Raw genomic sequence first — 17285 nt, forward strand, 5'->3', positions numbered from 1 at the left:
ACTAATTATTTGGATGAAATGAAAAACTATTTGGCTGAATAACAACATGAGACAAGGGCGTTTGACAATAAAAAATAAAAAAAAAAACACCTTGATCCTTGTAGGTAATTCAATCTCCCTAGATGGTCCAAAACAGTAATCCCTTTTCTTCCAGGTTAATATGCACACAATTCTTCAAATAGTAGTTTTAACTCAACGGCGTCAGCCATTCTTTGTGATAATACTGCCATCTTGTGGTAAGGATTGACCTATTTTATGAGTATGCACACAGGGCTGTACTGTAGTTCATAACATTTGCACCACTGCTTAATCAAGCAGATAATGAGCAGCAAGATTTGAGGCTGTCTGTGTTTCTGTCAAAACTCAAGAGAGAGAGAGGGGGGAGATGGGGGGAGGGGGGGATGGGGGGCTTCACCATAAATATTTATGCCTGGCAAACAGATCAATGGCTATTAAAAAGGTCAAGGGCAGATGATGATGGATGCTGGCTGTATGTATTGATAAATCTTGACCGCAATAATGAATTACAAACGCACACACTCACAGACAGCAGACCAAATGATCGGGATTAATTCATTGATCATGCTTAATCTGTCATAATTAATTCCATAGGAACAACTGTGATGAGAGCGAGCCTCCATTAAAAAGATAAATTATTCAAGATGAGGAGGAGGTGGACCCGAGATAAATGAGCTTGGGAGACTGGTGCAGCAGTCACACGCTGAGGCTAATTACAATCTTTTCTTGGAAACTAGCACAGGTTAACTTACAGTAATACTTGTATGGCAGTAACAGGACTGCAACTGGAGGCTCAGGTCAACATAACAATTCATAAAAGCGCTTGGCATTTATTTAGGTTGACTTTAAAGGCCCCATATTGAATAAATTCAACTTTCCTTTGCCATTTACTTAGAAAAGAGGGCGTGGGTGCAAGATAGACTCTGCGAAAGTGTCAAAATGATTAGCAAACTCATTCATACATTAATAGCAATACTCGTGCCACGGAAGTCCGAAACTATAATAACTCCGCCCTCCTCACCGCCCACACACGGCCGAGCAGGACTTCGCCGAACAGGAAAACCGTCTCGGAGCTGGCGAGCTGCAATAACAACGAAATGTCGAGGAAACGCTGCTCCGTTGTTGGACGTACAGAAAATAAATTGTCACTGCACAGTCATTTAAGAAACCAGTGGTTGGATTTTGGTTCAGCTGGTTGTAAAAGAAATGTACGTTATTGACGTCGTCCCACTGGAATGGCGTTATTCGGTCGTTTGCGGGAACTGCAAATATAGTCCCAAGGATACCGTGTAATCGACTTCAGCAATACTAGCGACAACCGCTATGAATTTTCAGTGTTTGATTTGTATCGTCAGAATTTGAGATTTCTTTCTCCCCGTGATGAACCGTGCCAGAGAATTGTAGTGAAATAATAGAGAAAATAAATGTATGCTGGGAGGATTTTATTATCTGCTTTTGTGCCTTGTGAATTTCTTTGAGTTACAATCACTGTTACATGGTCCTTGACATTATTTTGTATTGTTTGCAGCAGTCCACCCCCTTCGAACACACATAGGTGCCTCAACTGAGACCCCCCCCCCCCCGGTTCTAATTTACTGGAGTGGTCCCTCTCGTGTCGTCGTTAACACCTTGAGAGTCGAGGTAATCCAAGACCCATCTGGTCATCAAGTGAGTCTTATAGACATGTATGAATAGGTTCCTTTGCATAACAGTTCTATTGACCATGATCTAGATTACTGAGAATCTTCACAGACTACTTTTATCCTGATTTAACTTCATAAAAAGCATTTTATTTATATTTTTACTTTACTAGGCACACAAGCAAGTGTGGCATCTGAAACTGTGGATTTTCCAGGAGGAATGGCCAATCACATCTCCACCCATCAAGGATTCCAGATCAGCAAAAGTTTAGTATGACAGTCAAAGTCACATAAAAATGCTGGTAACTAAACAAGGGCAGTTTTTGTCACGTTTATAAATCCCCGCATTCGGTATTTAACAACTCGCGTCTTCAGGAAAATGCGCGCGCCCACTGTGGTTCTGTAATCCGTCCTGTAAGGCTTCAAGAGCAGCCTTTTGTGTTGCTTTACAAAGCCATTACAAACTCATAACAGACCATTGATCCTAACACATAAAGCTTTGACATTGCTCGCTGTAGTCTATCACATTCAGATCTTTAAAAATGTTTAAGCGATGCACAGCATGCACGAACGTTCAAGCACTCACTTCAATGACAAATGACTTTCTACGTAGGTGTTTTCTACTTTTTTCTGTGTTTGTGATATTTTTTGACCCACGTTCTGTTGAATCAAAAGACCCATTTCATCGAGTTGGAATTAATTTACTTTCCAGCATCATTTACAGCCGTTTGTGGGCACAGATTAAGACACATATTATTAGGTTTTGATGTCTGTGAAGCTGTTAATAACATTTTGATATTAAAAACCCACACAAGTCCTCTTTCCTGCTTTTCATAGATGAAATGTATGTCACTAACCAGACATAATCTGTTTACACTCCTAAATATTAGGAAATATTGGTGAACCGTGCTGTTGGCATTACAATTTTGTTTTCTTTGGAAAATGACAAATTTCAACAGGTCACTTCTTTAACGACTGAAGCACACGTGTTTCAAATGATAAAAAATTAAGCCCCCCCCAAAAAAAAGTATAAAAAAATGACAACATCAGCAGGAAGCTGCTGACCCTGGGCATACCCACTACAGTGAAGCACTGCTATAAACACAACTGAATACTGACATACACACTGCCCAATTAAAATCGTCTCTAGATGCTGCTTTACTTTAGTTTCGTCCTCAACAAGATTTTCTGAACCAAACAATGCCTTGCACATTTCCGTGGTCTGATAAATTATGCTTCAATGTAGATACGTTCTATAATAAGCTTCTCGGTGTAGTCGTGAACAATGCAGTCCTGGTTGATGTACAGAGGGTGTGTTAAAAGAAGGTCTCTCGGCACAGTGGGCAGGTGGACTTGTTGCTGGAGGTGAACCATTTGTACTGCAGAAAGAGGGGAAACAAACATCATCGCACTGTGTACCTCGTACACAAACAAACTTTCTCCGTTATGATGATAACAAAGATTAGAAAAAATAGACTCAAAGTATATCAGTATGATAGTTTTAACATCTGGCGATCATGCACATGTGCATAACTCACCAAACATGCCGAGTGGAATTTTTTTTTGCAGGTCCGGCAAGCCTTCTTTGGCAGGGAGTAGTTGGAGCCGTGGATAACAGAGAAGCAGATCATACAGTCCTCTATTCCCTCGAAACGCTTGTCCACATTGTTCTTCCACAGAGCCAGGCCCTCCATTATGCTGCCATTCTGGACACAGACACACCGTTTTCTCAGTAGTTTCGTGCTCGTTTTCTATTCTGATCCCTAAAAAGAAAGCATCTCCACAGCTGCCTTGGCCTGTATTGCTGAGCATCAACTTAACTGGCAGGCTTATAACCTTTCTCCAGGCTGAAGAACAGTCCCCACTCAGTACACATTTAAATCCGTTATTTGTGTCTCTACCTGATGTGTGAGGTAGGTGCTCAGCTGCAGCATCCAGTTCCTCCACTGCTGTACGGCGACGCCCACGCGCCTCCCGCTCTCTACAGTGATGGAGCCCAGAGGGTAGTTCTGTGGGAGCTGAATCACCAACTCAATGAAGATATCATCCACAGAATAGGTAGCAATCACCTCCCGTGCTGCCGAGCGGGCCTTGACCTGGAGCAGCAAGATAAATAAATAAATTCACCGCTGTCATTGGAGGTTTTTCAGTCAAAAAGCCAAGCACCCGCTGCACATTTCAATGACAGGATCCCACTCCAACTGAAGGCATCATCCTCAAATGAAAGGCAGGTGTTGCACCGCAGGATTTGTTCCTACTAAATGCAAATTTACCACAAGATAAAAGGTTCTCAAGGGTTAAATAACTGCAAAGGAGAAATCAAAAATAAATTAAAAAAAACACAAAGGCTTAACAGCTTGGGCAGAAAAGTTGCACATATGGGCTGTAAACTGTAGACACGCTGTCATTTAAGACAAACGACATTAAAAGAATGCATTACTGTCAAGAAGTCTACAAACGTGCAAAACAACGGAAACTTTGAAACTGCTGCCAATGTATATTTAGTCAGTCTTATACTGAATAAGTGCAAAAATTATAGCTCTCTAAAGTCAATAACCCTCTCTAAATAAGAAAACTCAATTTGGCAAACAGCTCAACCCACCATCTTCCATTTCTGCAGGAAGGATCTGGCTGCTTCAACTAATTTTTGACATTTTAAGGTCTTAAGTGGAGATGTTGCGGTTCACAGTCTGCAGGTATTTGACAGCAAGCCAAGACTAGTAAAAGTTGTAGTTACACACGGAGCAATGTATTTTCTGACTTACAGTCATGCTGTCAAACATCTGAGTGCTGGTGTGGACAGATGAGATCTCCTGGGCTGAGAGAACAGGACTGACGTATTTTATTGTGAACTTCTCTGCAGCTGCGCTCACTCTCTTCTCCTGGCTGTTCCACCACAGCCTCACCATGGCAGGCAGGTCCTGCACTGTGCTGTAGTACACACTGCAAGCCAGGTGAGGGAGCTCCCACTCGACGCTGTCCGTCTCTGCAGAAAAGAAAACGCGGGAGAGGGAAGTTTAGGCTTGTTTGACGTCTCACAGTACAGAAGGCGTGCGGCCGTGCTGCTTGACTTACTGTCAACAGCCGGAGAAAGGCTCTCTGTGAAGAAGGTTTTGGTCTCCCTGGTCTCCGCTCCCTGGCCTGGGTAGACCGGGTTCTCGGGCATCAGTTTAAAGAGGTGGAGGAGGAGCTTGTTCAGGGAGCAGCTTCTCTTAAGATGCTGGGCATAATGGGCACGCAGCTGAAACACAGCAGAAGGGCAGTCAATAGTTTGATCACTGCGAAACGTACAAATTGGCTTCCTTGTTTACAACTAAAAAATTAAAACTAAAGTTTAAAAAAAAAAAAAACGGTTGATGAGATCCAAACATGTGATGATGTGATGCCAGGACTTATCATATCACTCACATGGGAGGGTGAGGACTTGAAAAAAGTGAGAAGCAGTTTCCAGGCCAGCAGGTATCCCAGGATGCAGGAGTACTCCACACTGAGAGGCTGCACCACAGCAAACTCTCCCACCTGAACCCCCGCCAGGATACTATCGCACAGCTCTTCACAGGTCGACAGGACGGCCATTAGAGAAGCTGGAGGAGAACTGAGCACACAAATGCAACTGTGAGAATCATTTAAAAAAAAATTTTGCCCTCACCAAGTCCACAAATTTTTCATATCTTGTCCTGTAAGACCGTAAATGATGCAATGCGGAGAAACCAGTAACTTCCATGTTTATAGAACCCACATCCCCCCACTAACTTACAGACACGGCTCATCTCTATCGTCATCAGACTTATTGTTGTCTCCTTCTCCATCACACTCGGGCAGCTGAGGCATGACCCTGCGTTGACAACAAGCAAGTGTGTTCAATCGTTTGTGGTAAAGCGTGAGGTGTCAAGTTCAAAACTTCCCCGCAGGATGCTTAAGATCTCAGAACGGGTAGAAAACTTTAACGACACAAAGCGAAAGCGATTTTTTTTTTTTTCCCCGGTTAATTTAGGGAAAGTTACACACTAATAAACACCCTCAAACAAAGACCTTACTTTTCCAACAGGTGGTAGACGGTGATCTGCAGAGGTCTGGCCTTGAACAGCAGCAGAGGGCACAAAGTGTTGAGGAGCGTCTGGAGGGGCTCTGGCAGGTTGGTCTTTTGGTCCGCGATGAACCGTGATGGCAGGCAGTTTTGATTCAGCTGCTGCACTGGCACATATGTCAGAGCAACACCGACCGACTGCAGCACCGCCAGAGGGAACACGGGGTCGTCTGGTTCGGTGAAGGCATCTGAAACGACACAACAAACACAAGCGCTGCCACGTATGAAATCAGGAATCCTACATACAGTACTTGCATAAAATTGCCTTAACTTCTATACGATAATGACAAGTTTGGGACAGATTCAAAATGTGTGAACATAATTTCAGTGCCATACAATCGAATGAAATGTTTTTTTTGTATATATATACACACCCAAGGAATAAATAAGTAAAGATCAAAGGAACTGAGAAAAAAAAAAGAACTAAATATAGACCTAGTAATATTGTATCCATAAATTTACATACACAAAACCTACAATTACTGCCTTGCGATTTTATGCCTCTCAACTAGTCATGTTGTAGTTTACAGCTATGATTTTTTTATTTAGGGATAAAATTAAATATATGTTCTGATGCATGTTATCTGTATTCATTCGTAAATGTATGGACAGAAACAAAAAAAAAAAACATAGGAAAAATCCTTGTATGTGTTCACACGCTTGACCAATAAAGCTGATTCTGACCATAAAGTGGTAATCTTAACATTATATTCCAAGAATCGTGATACATTGTTTGTATTGTAATATAGCATGTCACAGTGAAGTTCATCTTTCACATTTTGGATGTAAAATGTCATCATTTTATCCTTTTAGACATTTGAGTAAAATGTTGTCATAATTAGTGTATTAATTCTGTAGCTGAAAGATCACAGTGACCTTTGACCACTAAAATCTTTGCAGCACATCTGAAGAAATGAACTTGGGGCATGCCTGAGATATTGCATTCACGAGAATGGGACGGACAGACAGATGGATAACACGAGGACATCACGCTTCGAGTCACGGGGTTGCTGCCGGCATGGAGGAATGAAAAGTAGGTAGGTTTGGGTGTCTGATTTATTTTTATTTTTTTAGGACAGACTTAATTTCCGGACATCATAACATCCTAATAATAATAAAACTGACACACACCTGTGATATGGACAGGCAGAGGTAACAGCAGGTTGTAGATTCCCTCGATGAAGAAATCTGTCCATTCGCCAGCCAATTCTGATGGCAGCTTCTCCAGCACATCGGACGGAGGTGACGTGAAGAACTGGTTCAGCTTCACTATTAATGCAGCGTTCTCACACACAAACAGCTGCACCCATGGGTTCCACAGACTGCTCACATTCTCACTGGCCGTCTGAGATTGGGAGCCAGCAAATAAAGTCAAAGAGGTGAGGAAACAGCAGTGCAGAGCTACAAATGAAGAACAATCGGCAATAAAGTGGACAAAGTTGTATTTTAAACAATAACTTATTGTGGGGGAAACGGAGAAGAATAGAAAGGACAGTTTAAACACCAGAGTTCGGGACAGTAATCATCCACACTGGCAGCTCTGTAGTAAACTCCGGCCTCTGACCTCAAAGTCACTGAGCAGCATAATACGTACGAGATATGTCTCACCTCCAACCACGCCAACATAGAACAGAGCAAGAAGTCCCACTGGTTTCCCCCGAGAACTGTCGGACAATGAGTCACCAGCCAGGACAGGAAACGAATCATCTCCACACAAAGGTTCAACTGTTCTGCAGTTGCTTTCGACAGGTCGCTGAAATGATTTTTTTTTGTTGTTGTTTTTTTTGTTTTAATGTCTAAAAAAGTATAGACTTCCAAAGATCAAATTAATGGTGTGTGTGATTACGTTACCTCCCAAACAGAAACCAGTCCTCTTGGCTGTTCCTCCATTCCATCACAGTGGCCAGGACCGCCTGTACAAACTCATCCTCTACTTGTGTGTTGGCCTTCAGACAGCACAGCAGCACTGCCAGACACCCGTACACATCTGCAACACACAGCACGACATTATTATTTGCTTACTTAAGTCCAAAATGTCAATGTATGTGTGTGTGTGTGTGTGTGTGTGTGTGTGTGTGTGTGTGTGTGTGTGTGTGTGTGTGTGTGTGTGTGTGTGTGTGTGTGTGTGTGTGTGTGTGTTTAAGTGGTTATTCTCACTGTCATCCTCTTGCCAGTTGATTAATCCAGCAGTAGCCAGAGCTACGAGAGTCTCTCTGTCTTCGTCTTCCATTGCCGGACAGAGCACCTGGAGCGTGCTCAGTTTGCTCTGAGACACTGGGAACAAACTGATCAAACACAGACCATTTTCAGTTCCCAACACCGAGGCCAGAGTGATCACATAACAGCTTCCAATACTATGAATTCAAATTACTGACCTGTTTGCACTACTGTAAAGCTTCCTCACAGCAGCACAGCGAGTGGCTGCTGAGACATTAGTGTGGATGTAGTTGTCTAGCGTCAGAGACCACAGACCTCCGTCTGTCACTGCCCTAAAGGGTAACAAAGTGAAACACCGTACATTCAGTGAATATTGTCCTAAATTACTGCTGGGGAAGTTACACATGAGACTATAACATACAGCTGATGACTTCTGCTGAAGTGTTCCTTCAGAAGCTGACAAATGTATGATCTTCCAGTTTTTGGTAGTAAATTTGTTGTTATTAATTGCCAGGTAAAGCATAGTCCAATGAATTAAAACCAAACCCATGTCTTTCATGTCTCTGCAGATCCAGACAAGTTGGAGCTCTGTTCATCAGGAATATTATGAAATCTTCTGATCTTATTACGTTTATTTGTGCTTACTCTTCCAAGTACTAAATGAATATGAGTGAACCTCACCTTGAGTAGAGAGTCTCTAGCAGGGTTTTCATTGGAATCTGGTTGTGGAGTCCGTCTGCCAGCCCCCAGTGAGTCAGCAGGTTGTGATAGGCCGACACCATGGTTGGGCTGTACTTTACTTCCTTACACCACTGCAGTGCATACAACAGTTCTGAAACTGACAGACAAAACATGCCATGCCAAAACATTATTAAACAGCATCAAAGATTGTTGAGAGAAAAAAAAAAAAAAAACATTAAAGTGCACATATAAAAAGTAAAACACACAAAGGTGAGAGAAGGATATAGTTCATGTGTCCCATGTATGTACCTGTGTACTTGAGATCTGTAAGGGATAATGGACACACTGCCTCATTTTGGCCACAAGGTATGAATGCAACGGTCTGGGCCACCTGACCCAATAGGGCACAGGCACATAGGTGGGCTGGCAGCCTGTTTGACTCCCTAAACTTCCACATGTCCATTGAGGGTTTTTTGCACACTCCTCTGTGACGGCCAGAGAGTAAAGGTGTTTTGATCCACTGACGACAGGAAAAAAAAAAAAGAGAAAGAACAATGCAAAGTCAAATGTTTGGTGAGCAGGATTTAATGTATGATCGCGCCTGAATTTTCCAAGAGTAAGGATGAGGTGTTGGCCAGCTGACCTGAGGAGGTAAAGCCTGTCTGATTCTTGTCCATTCAGGCTGGCTGGGCATCAAGAGGGTGGAGAACTGGATGAGGATGGAAGAGGCTCGATCGCAGGCAGAATTGATCGTCTCCACGACGCTTTGCACAGCCACAACCAGAACCTGTAAACTAAAAAAAAGAACATTCGATCTGACTTCAACAAAACTTTAAGATATTGCTGCACCGATTCAGACACAACGAACCATATCTTGGGAAAGGTTTACTGTCAAATCTACTTCTTTTTTTTTTTTGATATACCATTTTTAAACATCAGAGCAGGATGTTAATTACCCTTTAATATCCAGAGAAACGGTGAGTAGTTGATTCATCACCCAAACAGCTGCACTATGCAGGAAACCACCTTCTGTGACCTCATATTCACAGTGTTGGACCAGTGAGTGGACCCCAGCTACACACACTTTCTTCAGCTTTTCTAGAAGAGAGTCTTTCAAAGCCATATCAACACAAATTAGTTATTTATCTCACCTGACAAATACATATGTTTGTACAATGCACGAGTACTCACCAGACAGGTGAGTGTGCGTTTGATCTTGGGCAGTGAGCTGGAAGACGGTCAGCAAAAGCTCCTCAGCAGAGAGTAGTAGAAGACAGTCTTGTACAGAAGAGAAGAAAGTGGAGGCCACGTCACAGATGAAGGAGATGAGCGGCTCCATGTTGCCCGCGTCGGACAGACTCTTGGTCTCAGACAGAGTGGCATGGAGCTTCTCCAAGATCTTCTCCATGTACACCTCGCCTATCAGAGACTCTGCGCAATGTAGAACAGATGAAAATCGTGATTATACAGTTTGGTTGCCAAGAAGAAAATGTACACGCGTTGTGAAAAAAAAAAAAACCAAAAAAAGCGCTTTCCTGGTGTGAGCGTGTTTTTGCTCACCGTTGTTGTGGTGCTGAGAGAGTACCAGGCTGATAAGCGTCCAACTGTGGCTGCTTGTAGCAGAGGTGGAACCCCGTGAGCTGCTGCCCACCTTGCACAACTCCTCTGTCAATCCCAGGAGCTGTTCACCCAGAACTGAACCTTTCAGCCAATCAGAGCAGCTCTGAAGAGTCTCAGGATCTGCACATGCCTGACAGAACGGAGAGCAGCACAGCACGGACGTTTCTAACGATGTACATTGTTCCAAGTAGGTAACACGCATTGGTCAAAACAAAAACAAAAAAAATCAATGCAAAGTGAATGACACATACCCTCTGTATAATTTGCAGGACAATTCCCCACTGTAAGCCCATCTTGAAAGCAGAGTGAGAAGAGTGAATGTCAATAAAGTAACAGCAGCTCAGTTGGAGTTGAATCTACAACAAATCAATATGATATGATGCATGAACTCTGCGACGTCTACATCTAATATTACCGTGGTGATGTGGTTGAGGATGCGCGTGGTCTCCTGTCGGCTGCAGCAGTGGAGGGAGCTGAAGACCATCTCCACCAGATGCTCAGTGTCCCTGCGCTCCTTCTCAGCCAGCCACGCCACCACCCGCTCCAGCAGGAACTGCATTGCTGGATTTTTCGTGGTCGTTTCGTCCTTCTCCGTACCGTCCGTCGTTATTTTATTGTCCAGTTCAACCAACGTCTAAGACGAGCACAGTTCAGGAAAAACATTTATAGCATCAGGGAATTGAAAGGTTCGTTAAAAAAACGTGAACCTAAAAGGCCATAGCAGTGTTTTTTCATGGTCAAGACCAATATGTTTCACAGATATAAAGACAACTTGATGGGGTGTTAAAACACGAATATAGATTAGTTGACCAGAACGACTAAAACTCAAGAATGCTTAACAAAGAAGAAACGACTGACATCAAAATACACTAATCTGTAATTTGTAGAGTGTGACTCACACTGAAGACCCTGGGTGTGTGGAAAGACCGCAGCAGAAGGGAGAGGAAAACAAGATGTCTTTCTGAGTTTTTCTCATTCACATGCACCAGACACAGCTGTGCCAGCTGGCACACCACTTCTTCAAAATGCTGCGTCTGTAGGGACTCAAATGCTTTCTCATTCACGAGCCCTGACACGGTCTGCACAGGCTTCTCAACATCATCTCCCTCAACTCCAGTTTTCTCATCATCTTCTGGCTTTGAGAAACACATCCTGACAGATTTCTTCTTCTGGACGTGCTTTTTCTTTACTCTCTGCGGGTAACGCATCACCTGCAGAAATACGGGAGAGAATTTATTTATTTAGGCGTCATTTCCTCAGCTGAACTTTGGCCGCTTTTTTCAAATGTAAATTGCTCTGACAGAAATATTGATCTGTTGTATCCTTAGGTGTCAAAATTGAAATTTCAGTAGGGAACATGTCTGGAAGTAAACTCACCTCCAGCAAGGTGGCTACTCCTTCCAAAGCCTGTGGATCTGCCTCCTCGCTGTCGACGTAACGCACAAACAGAAGACCGAGGTCCTCCCAGATGTCTGCTAGAAGTCTTTGAAAAACATCCTTGCTGTCATTTGCTTCGCCGTCACCGTGTAAACCGGCCCTCCTCTCCCAGGAAATGAGCGTTTCGGTGACCAAAAGGAAAAGAGGACCATTCTGAAGGGAGGGATTTCTCAGAGCCATTTCTAGTAAAGGCAGGAGCTGCAAAAAGAGAAGAGAACGTCAGGAAAAATCTGGACTTCAGCAGATTTGACACGATGGGAAAAGTATGCAAGACTGTGTGGTCCCACCTGCTGTGAGATAAGCATGGTCCTTATTTTCCCATGGTCCTCTTCTTGTTCTGTATTGTGAAGTACGACGTACCGCAAGCACTCAACAAATGATGTCACTATAACGGCACTTTCTGATGGGCTGGTCACTGCACGCTCACTAGACAGACTGAGGCGAATATGGACACGTTTAAAGTTAAACAGTGTGATGCAAGAAATATCATATACGAGACCTCGACGTGTATTATTTGATATCAAAATGTCTCAGGATATAAAACAATGGACGTAAAGTCAAATACAAAATAAACAAATTACTACACGGAGCAGAACTGTGTTCCACTTTTCCCCATTACATCAGTAAAAATCCATTTTAAAATATCCGTATTACCTATGAATTTTAATAACAAATTTTCGTAGATTGAAATAAAAAATTGCGCAGACCAAAAAAAACAAAAACAAAAATTCTAAAAACATTATACATGATACTTGTGATTGTGATTTATCACTCAGCCCAAGCACACACACACACACACACACACACACACACACACACACACACACACATACATGTATATGAAGAAATTACCCTTGTATGAATGCCATGAAGAAGGTTGTGTAGAAGTCCAGGTTTGGATCCGTGACCTGCCGGGGCAGTTTGCTGAGGAGCGGCATCAGATTAGGGTGGAGTGCTTTAGCCATGCCTTTGCCACCGTCTTTTAATAGAGCCCACAGTTTAGGTAAGAAGCCTTTCTTTGCATTCACATGTGTCCAGCAGTCCTGAAAGAGGAGCAGAAACTCAAGAGATCAGATGCAATTTAACCATTAATTAGCACAACAAAAGAATGAAACACATCCACTCAGGTGACTGTACTCGTGCTGGCAAATATAACTCCTCCGCGCACTACCTATCAACTCTACTGTAAGAACATGGACAGTCCACAACATTATAGCAAACATAATAGAATTAGCATTACTGTATACGTGAGGTCACGCCTTAAACACAAGCTTACCGGGACTGTAGACACAACGTGAAGAACAGCTTCCCACACAGGAGGCAGTACTACAGGATCTGTGTCATCAATACTGAGGAGAACAGCGGGACAGAGTCGTGCTGCCTCAGCTTGGACCAGTCCTGGAGTGAACTCACACAGAGCGCACATCATCTCAAAAAACGCCCCTTTCACCTGTGGAGCAGCACAACGCAACAATGACTGAAAGATCTTTACAACAGATTACAGCATGTGTATTAGGTGGTATTTGGCAGCACAAATGTGATGCGACTTAACTTCTCGTGCTTTTTTTCTGTTAACATTTCGCCATCGCATGTGAACATGACAATAACAAGAGTACTGTTCGCACCATCCCTCTGTTCAGTCTGGGGTCAAGTTTCCTCTTGGAGCTGCACTCGGGTAGTTTTGAGTGCAGTCCGATGGACCTTAAACTTATTCATATTTGCAGCTGTAGTCCCAGGAACATGAAGCTGCTTGGAGTCTGGTAGCATTTATTAGCATAGAATTTTCATTCTGATTTTCTCAGACAGCTCCCTGCTTTGCTTTGTTCAGTGTGGTGCACACAATAATACCAAACAGCAGAGTGACCACCTCTCTTCATTTAAACAGGCTGAATGACTGATAACAAGACCGAACATAAGTGTGTTTGATACTAATTTAACAGTTCATTAAAAAAAAATCATTACGACCCAATTATTTTAAATCTATCGAGGGAATTTTTGAATAATCTTTGTAGAAGAACCAATAATTTATCTTTTTTCACACTTTCTTTGCTGTACTCTATGGCATACCAAAGGCTGCAGGTATACATGAGAAAATTACTTTGAATTCAATCACTTTTGAATAAAAATGAAACATTGTTTTGACGAGCCGTTAAAGGTACCAACAAATTCATCCAGGACTGTACATGCGTACCAGGTAAATAAGGCCACGAATTACATGTGTTAGTACCTGTGGTGTCTTGTGTTTGCTGTACTTCCAGAACTTCGCAGAGTTAACAAGTTGTGATAGTCTTTGCTCGAGGGCTTCTCTGTCATTTTGCAGCAGCAGGGAGAGCAGTCTCTTCACCCCCAGCAAAGAACTGGTCAGCATGCGCACATATTTGGATTCTCTCTCCTCCTCTGTCACACTTCTAGAAAACAGGGGGAACCAGCGACTCAGCAAACACTGACAAAAGTATACCATCATTATGCCAACACTGAGATGGTCGGACACAGAAGCTGTAAAGAGCTAAAGTCTTCACTTACTGTGGGTCACTCAGTGTGTCTGCGGTTTCCTTTAACAAAATATCTTGAAGGACCTGAAACATAAAAAAATTTAAAAAAAAACGTGTTAAATTTAGCTCGGTACAGTACATCAAAAATCCACTTGTCATCACTAAAGCGACCACTACTACTCACATTAAGGATCTCATCCTTGCAGAAGCTGAGAGCCTCGGGCTGTTTGGTGGGTGAAAATGCAGCCTGGAAGGCCTGACATGCAGCAGAGGCTGCAGGTGAGTAGGTGTCACACTGGGACAGAATCCAGTGGCCCATCAAGCTCTTCAGAAAGGGGGCCAAGCTGCGACGCACTTTTAGAACCAGCTGCTCAAAGGCCTGCTGGGTAGCCTCCCTGATGCGGCGGTCGTGATCCTGACAGACATAATCCAAAAACTAAATTGTTCTAATGTGGACACACACCAAAATCCAGCACTCACACACAATAACTCTCTAGTCTGGTTTTAGGCAGCCTCTTTTTTCCCCGAGATATTACAAAACGATAATTGTATTTTACTTTTATTTGATAGGAAGGTTGAGAAAGTTGGATTATTTATTTACTAAAGATGGAGTATTTACACAATGTAAAAACAATTTGAAAAATAGATACGGAAAAAGAAATTTCACAAATGCCTGATGAAAGACAAGCTCACCACTGATATCTTGCAGTAAATCCTTGGCCAGTATGGTAGGACCCCTTTTACCTCTTCAGCATCCCGCTCCTGACACATGGACCCAAAGTCCTGCACAGCCTGAGAAGATTACACATAATCAATAAACACATCTGGAACAAACAACAACAACAACAAAACATATCCAATGACAGATTGCTTATCAGGTTTTTCCACACAGTATTTTCTATTATTTAAAGTGGCATTTCGGAGAGAAAAGTGTGTTTTATGTGTTTACAATGGCACTTGTAGATTATATGTTTGATTCTGAAGAGGTTTTGTTTGTATTATGTGGAACTGTGTGTGTGTGTGTGTGTGTGTGTGTGTGTGTGTGTGTGTGTGTGTGTGTGTGTGTGTGTGTGTGTAAGTTAAACTCACTTTCAGTCTCGTCACAACATCCCTCTTGGAGAGTTTCCTGAGCACCAGGCGGAAATCAGCATCCACTAGGTTGTCAATGTCCTCTGCGCCGTGGACAGCTGGCACGTAGCTCAGCTCCGACGTGACCGCTGACCCGAAGCCCACGAACCCCGGGATGACGCCACCCTCCCGGGTCAGCGCCTCGGCAGCTCGCCCGCTGCTGGACGGCTAGTTTCGGGAGAGAAGCGTGTGGTCTTGTGAACATTCAGCAGCAGTAATAAGGCAGACGTAAACGTTTGTGGTGACGGACCAGCTGAGCCAGCGGAGCCACGCGCTGCGTTAGCGGGTGACCTGAAGTTTACATTAGCTCGTGCTAGTGTTGGTCGCTAGCAGTCTTAGCTCCTACAACGCTACGTTACAGAAACTGGTAGCAACTTACCCGAACATTTCCTTTAGTTCGCTGTTTGTTTTTACCCCCCATAGGCACGTACTAACGTTTATTTATCTATTTCCAGTGATAACTTTTGTAGTTACTGATGCTGACGGTATTTCATTAAACAGGGCGACATGTAACGTCGAACTTTTCGTCAAGGTAACACAGGAAGTGGAGACTTCCGGTTTCCATTCCTCCAAAATAAAGCCTCGTCTTTACAAACATAAACCATCAGACTACTTTTTTTTTTTTTTTAAACAACTTTATGCCTATTATGGTCTTCTTGCATCTTGCTCTTAAAGTCAAGCAGAGTGTTCAACGGTGGTAATTGGTGACAGGTTTTACTACTTTTACAGTTCCTAAGGGACATTTGATTGTCCGATAAGAATTAAGATGTGTGGCCACAAGTCCTCATTCAAATTCAGTATTGGGCAACCTAGAAAATGTTAGATAGATTAAAAAAAATTAAGGAAATGATTCAGTAAATAACGTGTTAATCATAAGACAAAGTGTGGGCATGATCAGTGATCAATGCACTGGAAGGCTACTTTCAATAATTCTAGCAGCTTGTCGGTCTGATATTGTTATGTTGCACCATATTGCCATATTGTTTATCTGTCCTTTACTGTTTCTTATTGTTTCAGTACAAATGCTAACAAAAGCTTCACCACAATTTACTTTTCAAGTACAGTATTTGAAATAATGTATGGTTATTTTTTATTATTCTTTTACTTTGAATGCGGGCTGCTACAACAGAAGTGCTTAAATGCCTCTACCTGACATCACATGTTTTTACTTCCGTTATGAATTTCTTCTTCTTGTCTGTTTGGAGTAGAAAATGAAACAAAGCTGACACATTGCTGCCCTCCATAAACACAATGCAGAATGTGCCTCCCTGTAAATGATTATCATGATTAATTTACAAATCAAGAGAGTTCACTTTGGGCCGAGGCTGCTGCAAGAGCAGAGCTTAAAGTGTGGTCATGTAAAATATTAAACTTTGTCAAACGGCAAAATAAGTCAGCAAGAAAAAATATATATATAACACAATTGCATAAAGCTGCCACACCAATATGAAAAAACCAGATACAAATCAAACACAATCTTTAAAAACATCTTTTTTTTGTTGTTGTACCTTCTGTGCCGAGTTAACAATTGACTTGGTACAAAAGGAATAAAGTTCAAGAGGCTGTGAAAAATGTATAGATGTCCTTTACAGCAGTATAACTGAGCACACTTAAATTTATGGGATTTTGCTGATGGCATGTCATCTTCTCAGCTTTATAATTATCCACAGCCTTTGTGAAACAGAAAGTTTGTGAAACCGTGGCAACATAATATTGTATTTAGTACTGCTTTAAATCAGCTGCAACTATTATTGCAGCTATTTCTAATCTTGAGGCCTTGAGATAAGGATAAATGCTAAAAGAATCAGAAAAAATAACAACACTGTGCAAATCTTTCCAAAACAATGTTATAAATTGTTAATTTTATACAAAATCATAAAACACATCAGGGGTTGAATCATTTTTTTAACTTGTAAGAATTCAAACCGCTGACGTGCCTAACACTTTTGCACAGCCCTGTACATCAAAACTATTCCAGCTAAATTACAGAGGGACAATTTATCACAGAAAACAAACAGGTCCTGC

The 17285-nt window shown here is 42.3% G+C and overlaps 1 protein-coding gene across 1 annotated transcript; it reads right to left on the minus strand.

The window, feature by feature from the left end:
- Positions 1 to 1447: 1447 nt before the first annotated feature.
- On the minus strand, positions 1448 to 15786 carry ltn1 (listerin E3 ubiquitin protein ligase 1). The gene is made up of 32 exons (XM_069721200.1): positions 15640 to 15786; positions 15222 to 15428; positions 14826 to 14924; positions 14317 to 14547; positions 14164 to 14216; positions 13868 to 14048; positions 12917 to 13090; positions 12493 to 12683; positions 11928 to 12075; positions 11581 to 11838; positions 11103 to 11414; positions 10619 to 10837; positions 10455 to 10496; positions 10144 to 10333; positions 9775 to 10014; positions 9540 to 9693; positions 9227 to 9377; positions 8893 to 9103; positions 8584 to 8740; positions 8121 to 8234; positions 7903 to 8030; positions 7597 to 7732; positions 7354 to 7498; positions 6877 to 7090; positions 5696 to 5933; positions 5416 to 5493; positions 5067 to 5253; positions 4734 to 4899; positions 4424 to 4644; positions 3560 to 3754; positions 3197 to 3364; positions 1448 to 3037 (listed from the first exon to the last, which is right to left on the minus strand). Exons 1-32 carry the CDS (start codon positions 15679 to 15681, stop codon positions 2975 to 2977), a joined length of 5313 nt encoding a protein of 1770 aa, XP_069577301.1. The 5' UTR covers positions 15682 to 15786; the 3' UTR covers positions 1448 to 2974.
- Between the last annotated feature and the right edge of the window lie 1499 nt (positions 15787 to 17285).

This window comes from Brachyistius frenatus, unplaced genomic scaffold (assembly GCF_029030835.1).
Source record: "Brachyistius frenatus isolate BFR_SWC_R1_liver_20210118 unplaced genomic scaffold, ASM2903083v1 Contig_5, whole genome shotgun sequence".
NCBI lineage: Eukaryota > Metazoa > Chordata > Actinopteri > Embiotocidae > Brachyistius > Brachyistius frenatus.

What these genes read in the sequence shown, in the direction of transcription:
- ltn1 (XM_069721200.1), bottom strand. Translation starts at nt 15,681, where the DNA reads ATGGGGGGTAAAAACAAACAGCGAACTAAAGGAAATGTTCGG. An exon ending in ACGTTGTGTCTACAGTCCCG is followed by an intron (nt 12,684 to 12,916) that starts GTAAGCTTGTGT and finishes CTCCTCTTTCAG; the next exon opens with GACTGCTGGACACATGTGAA. An exon ending in CCATGCTTATCTCACAGCAG is followed by an intron (nt 11,839 to 11,927) that starts GTGGGACCACAC and finishes CTCTTTTTGCAG; the next exon opens with CTCCTGCCTTTACTAGAAAT.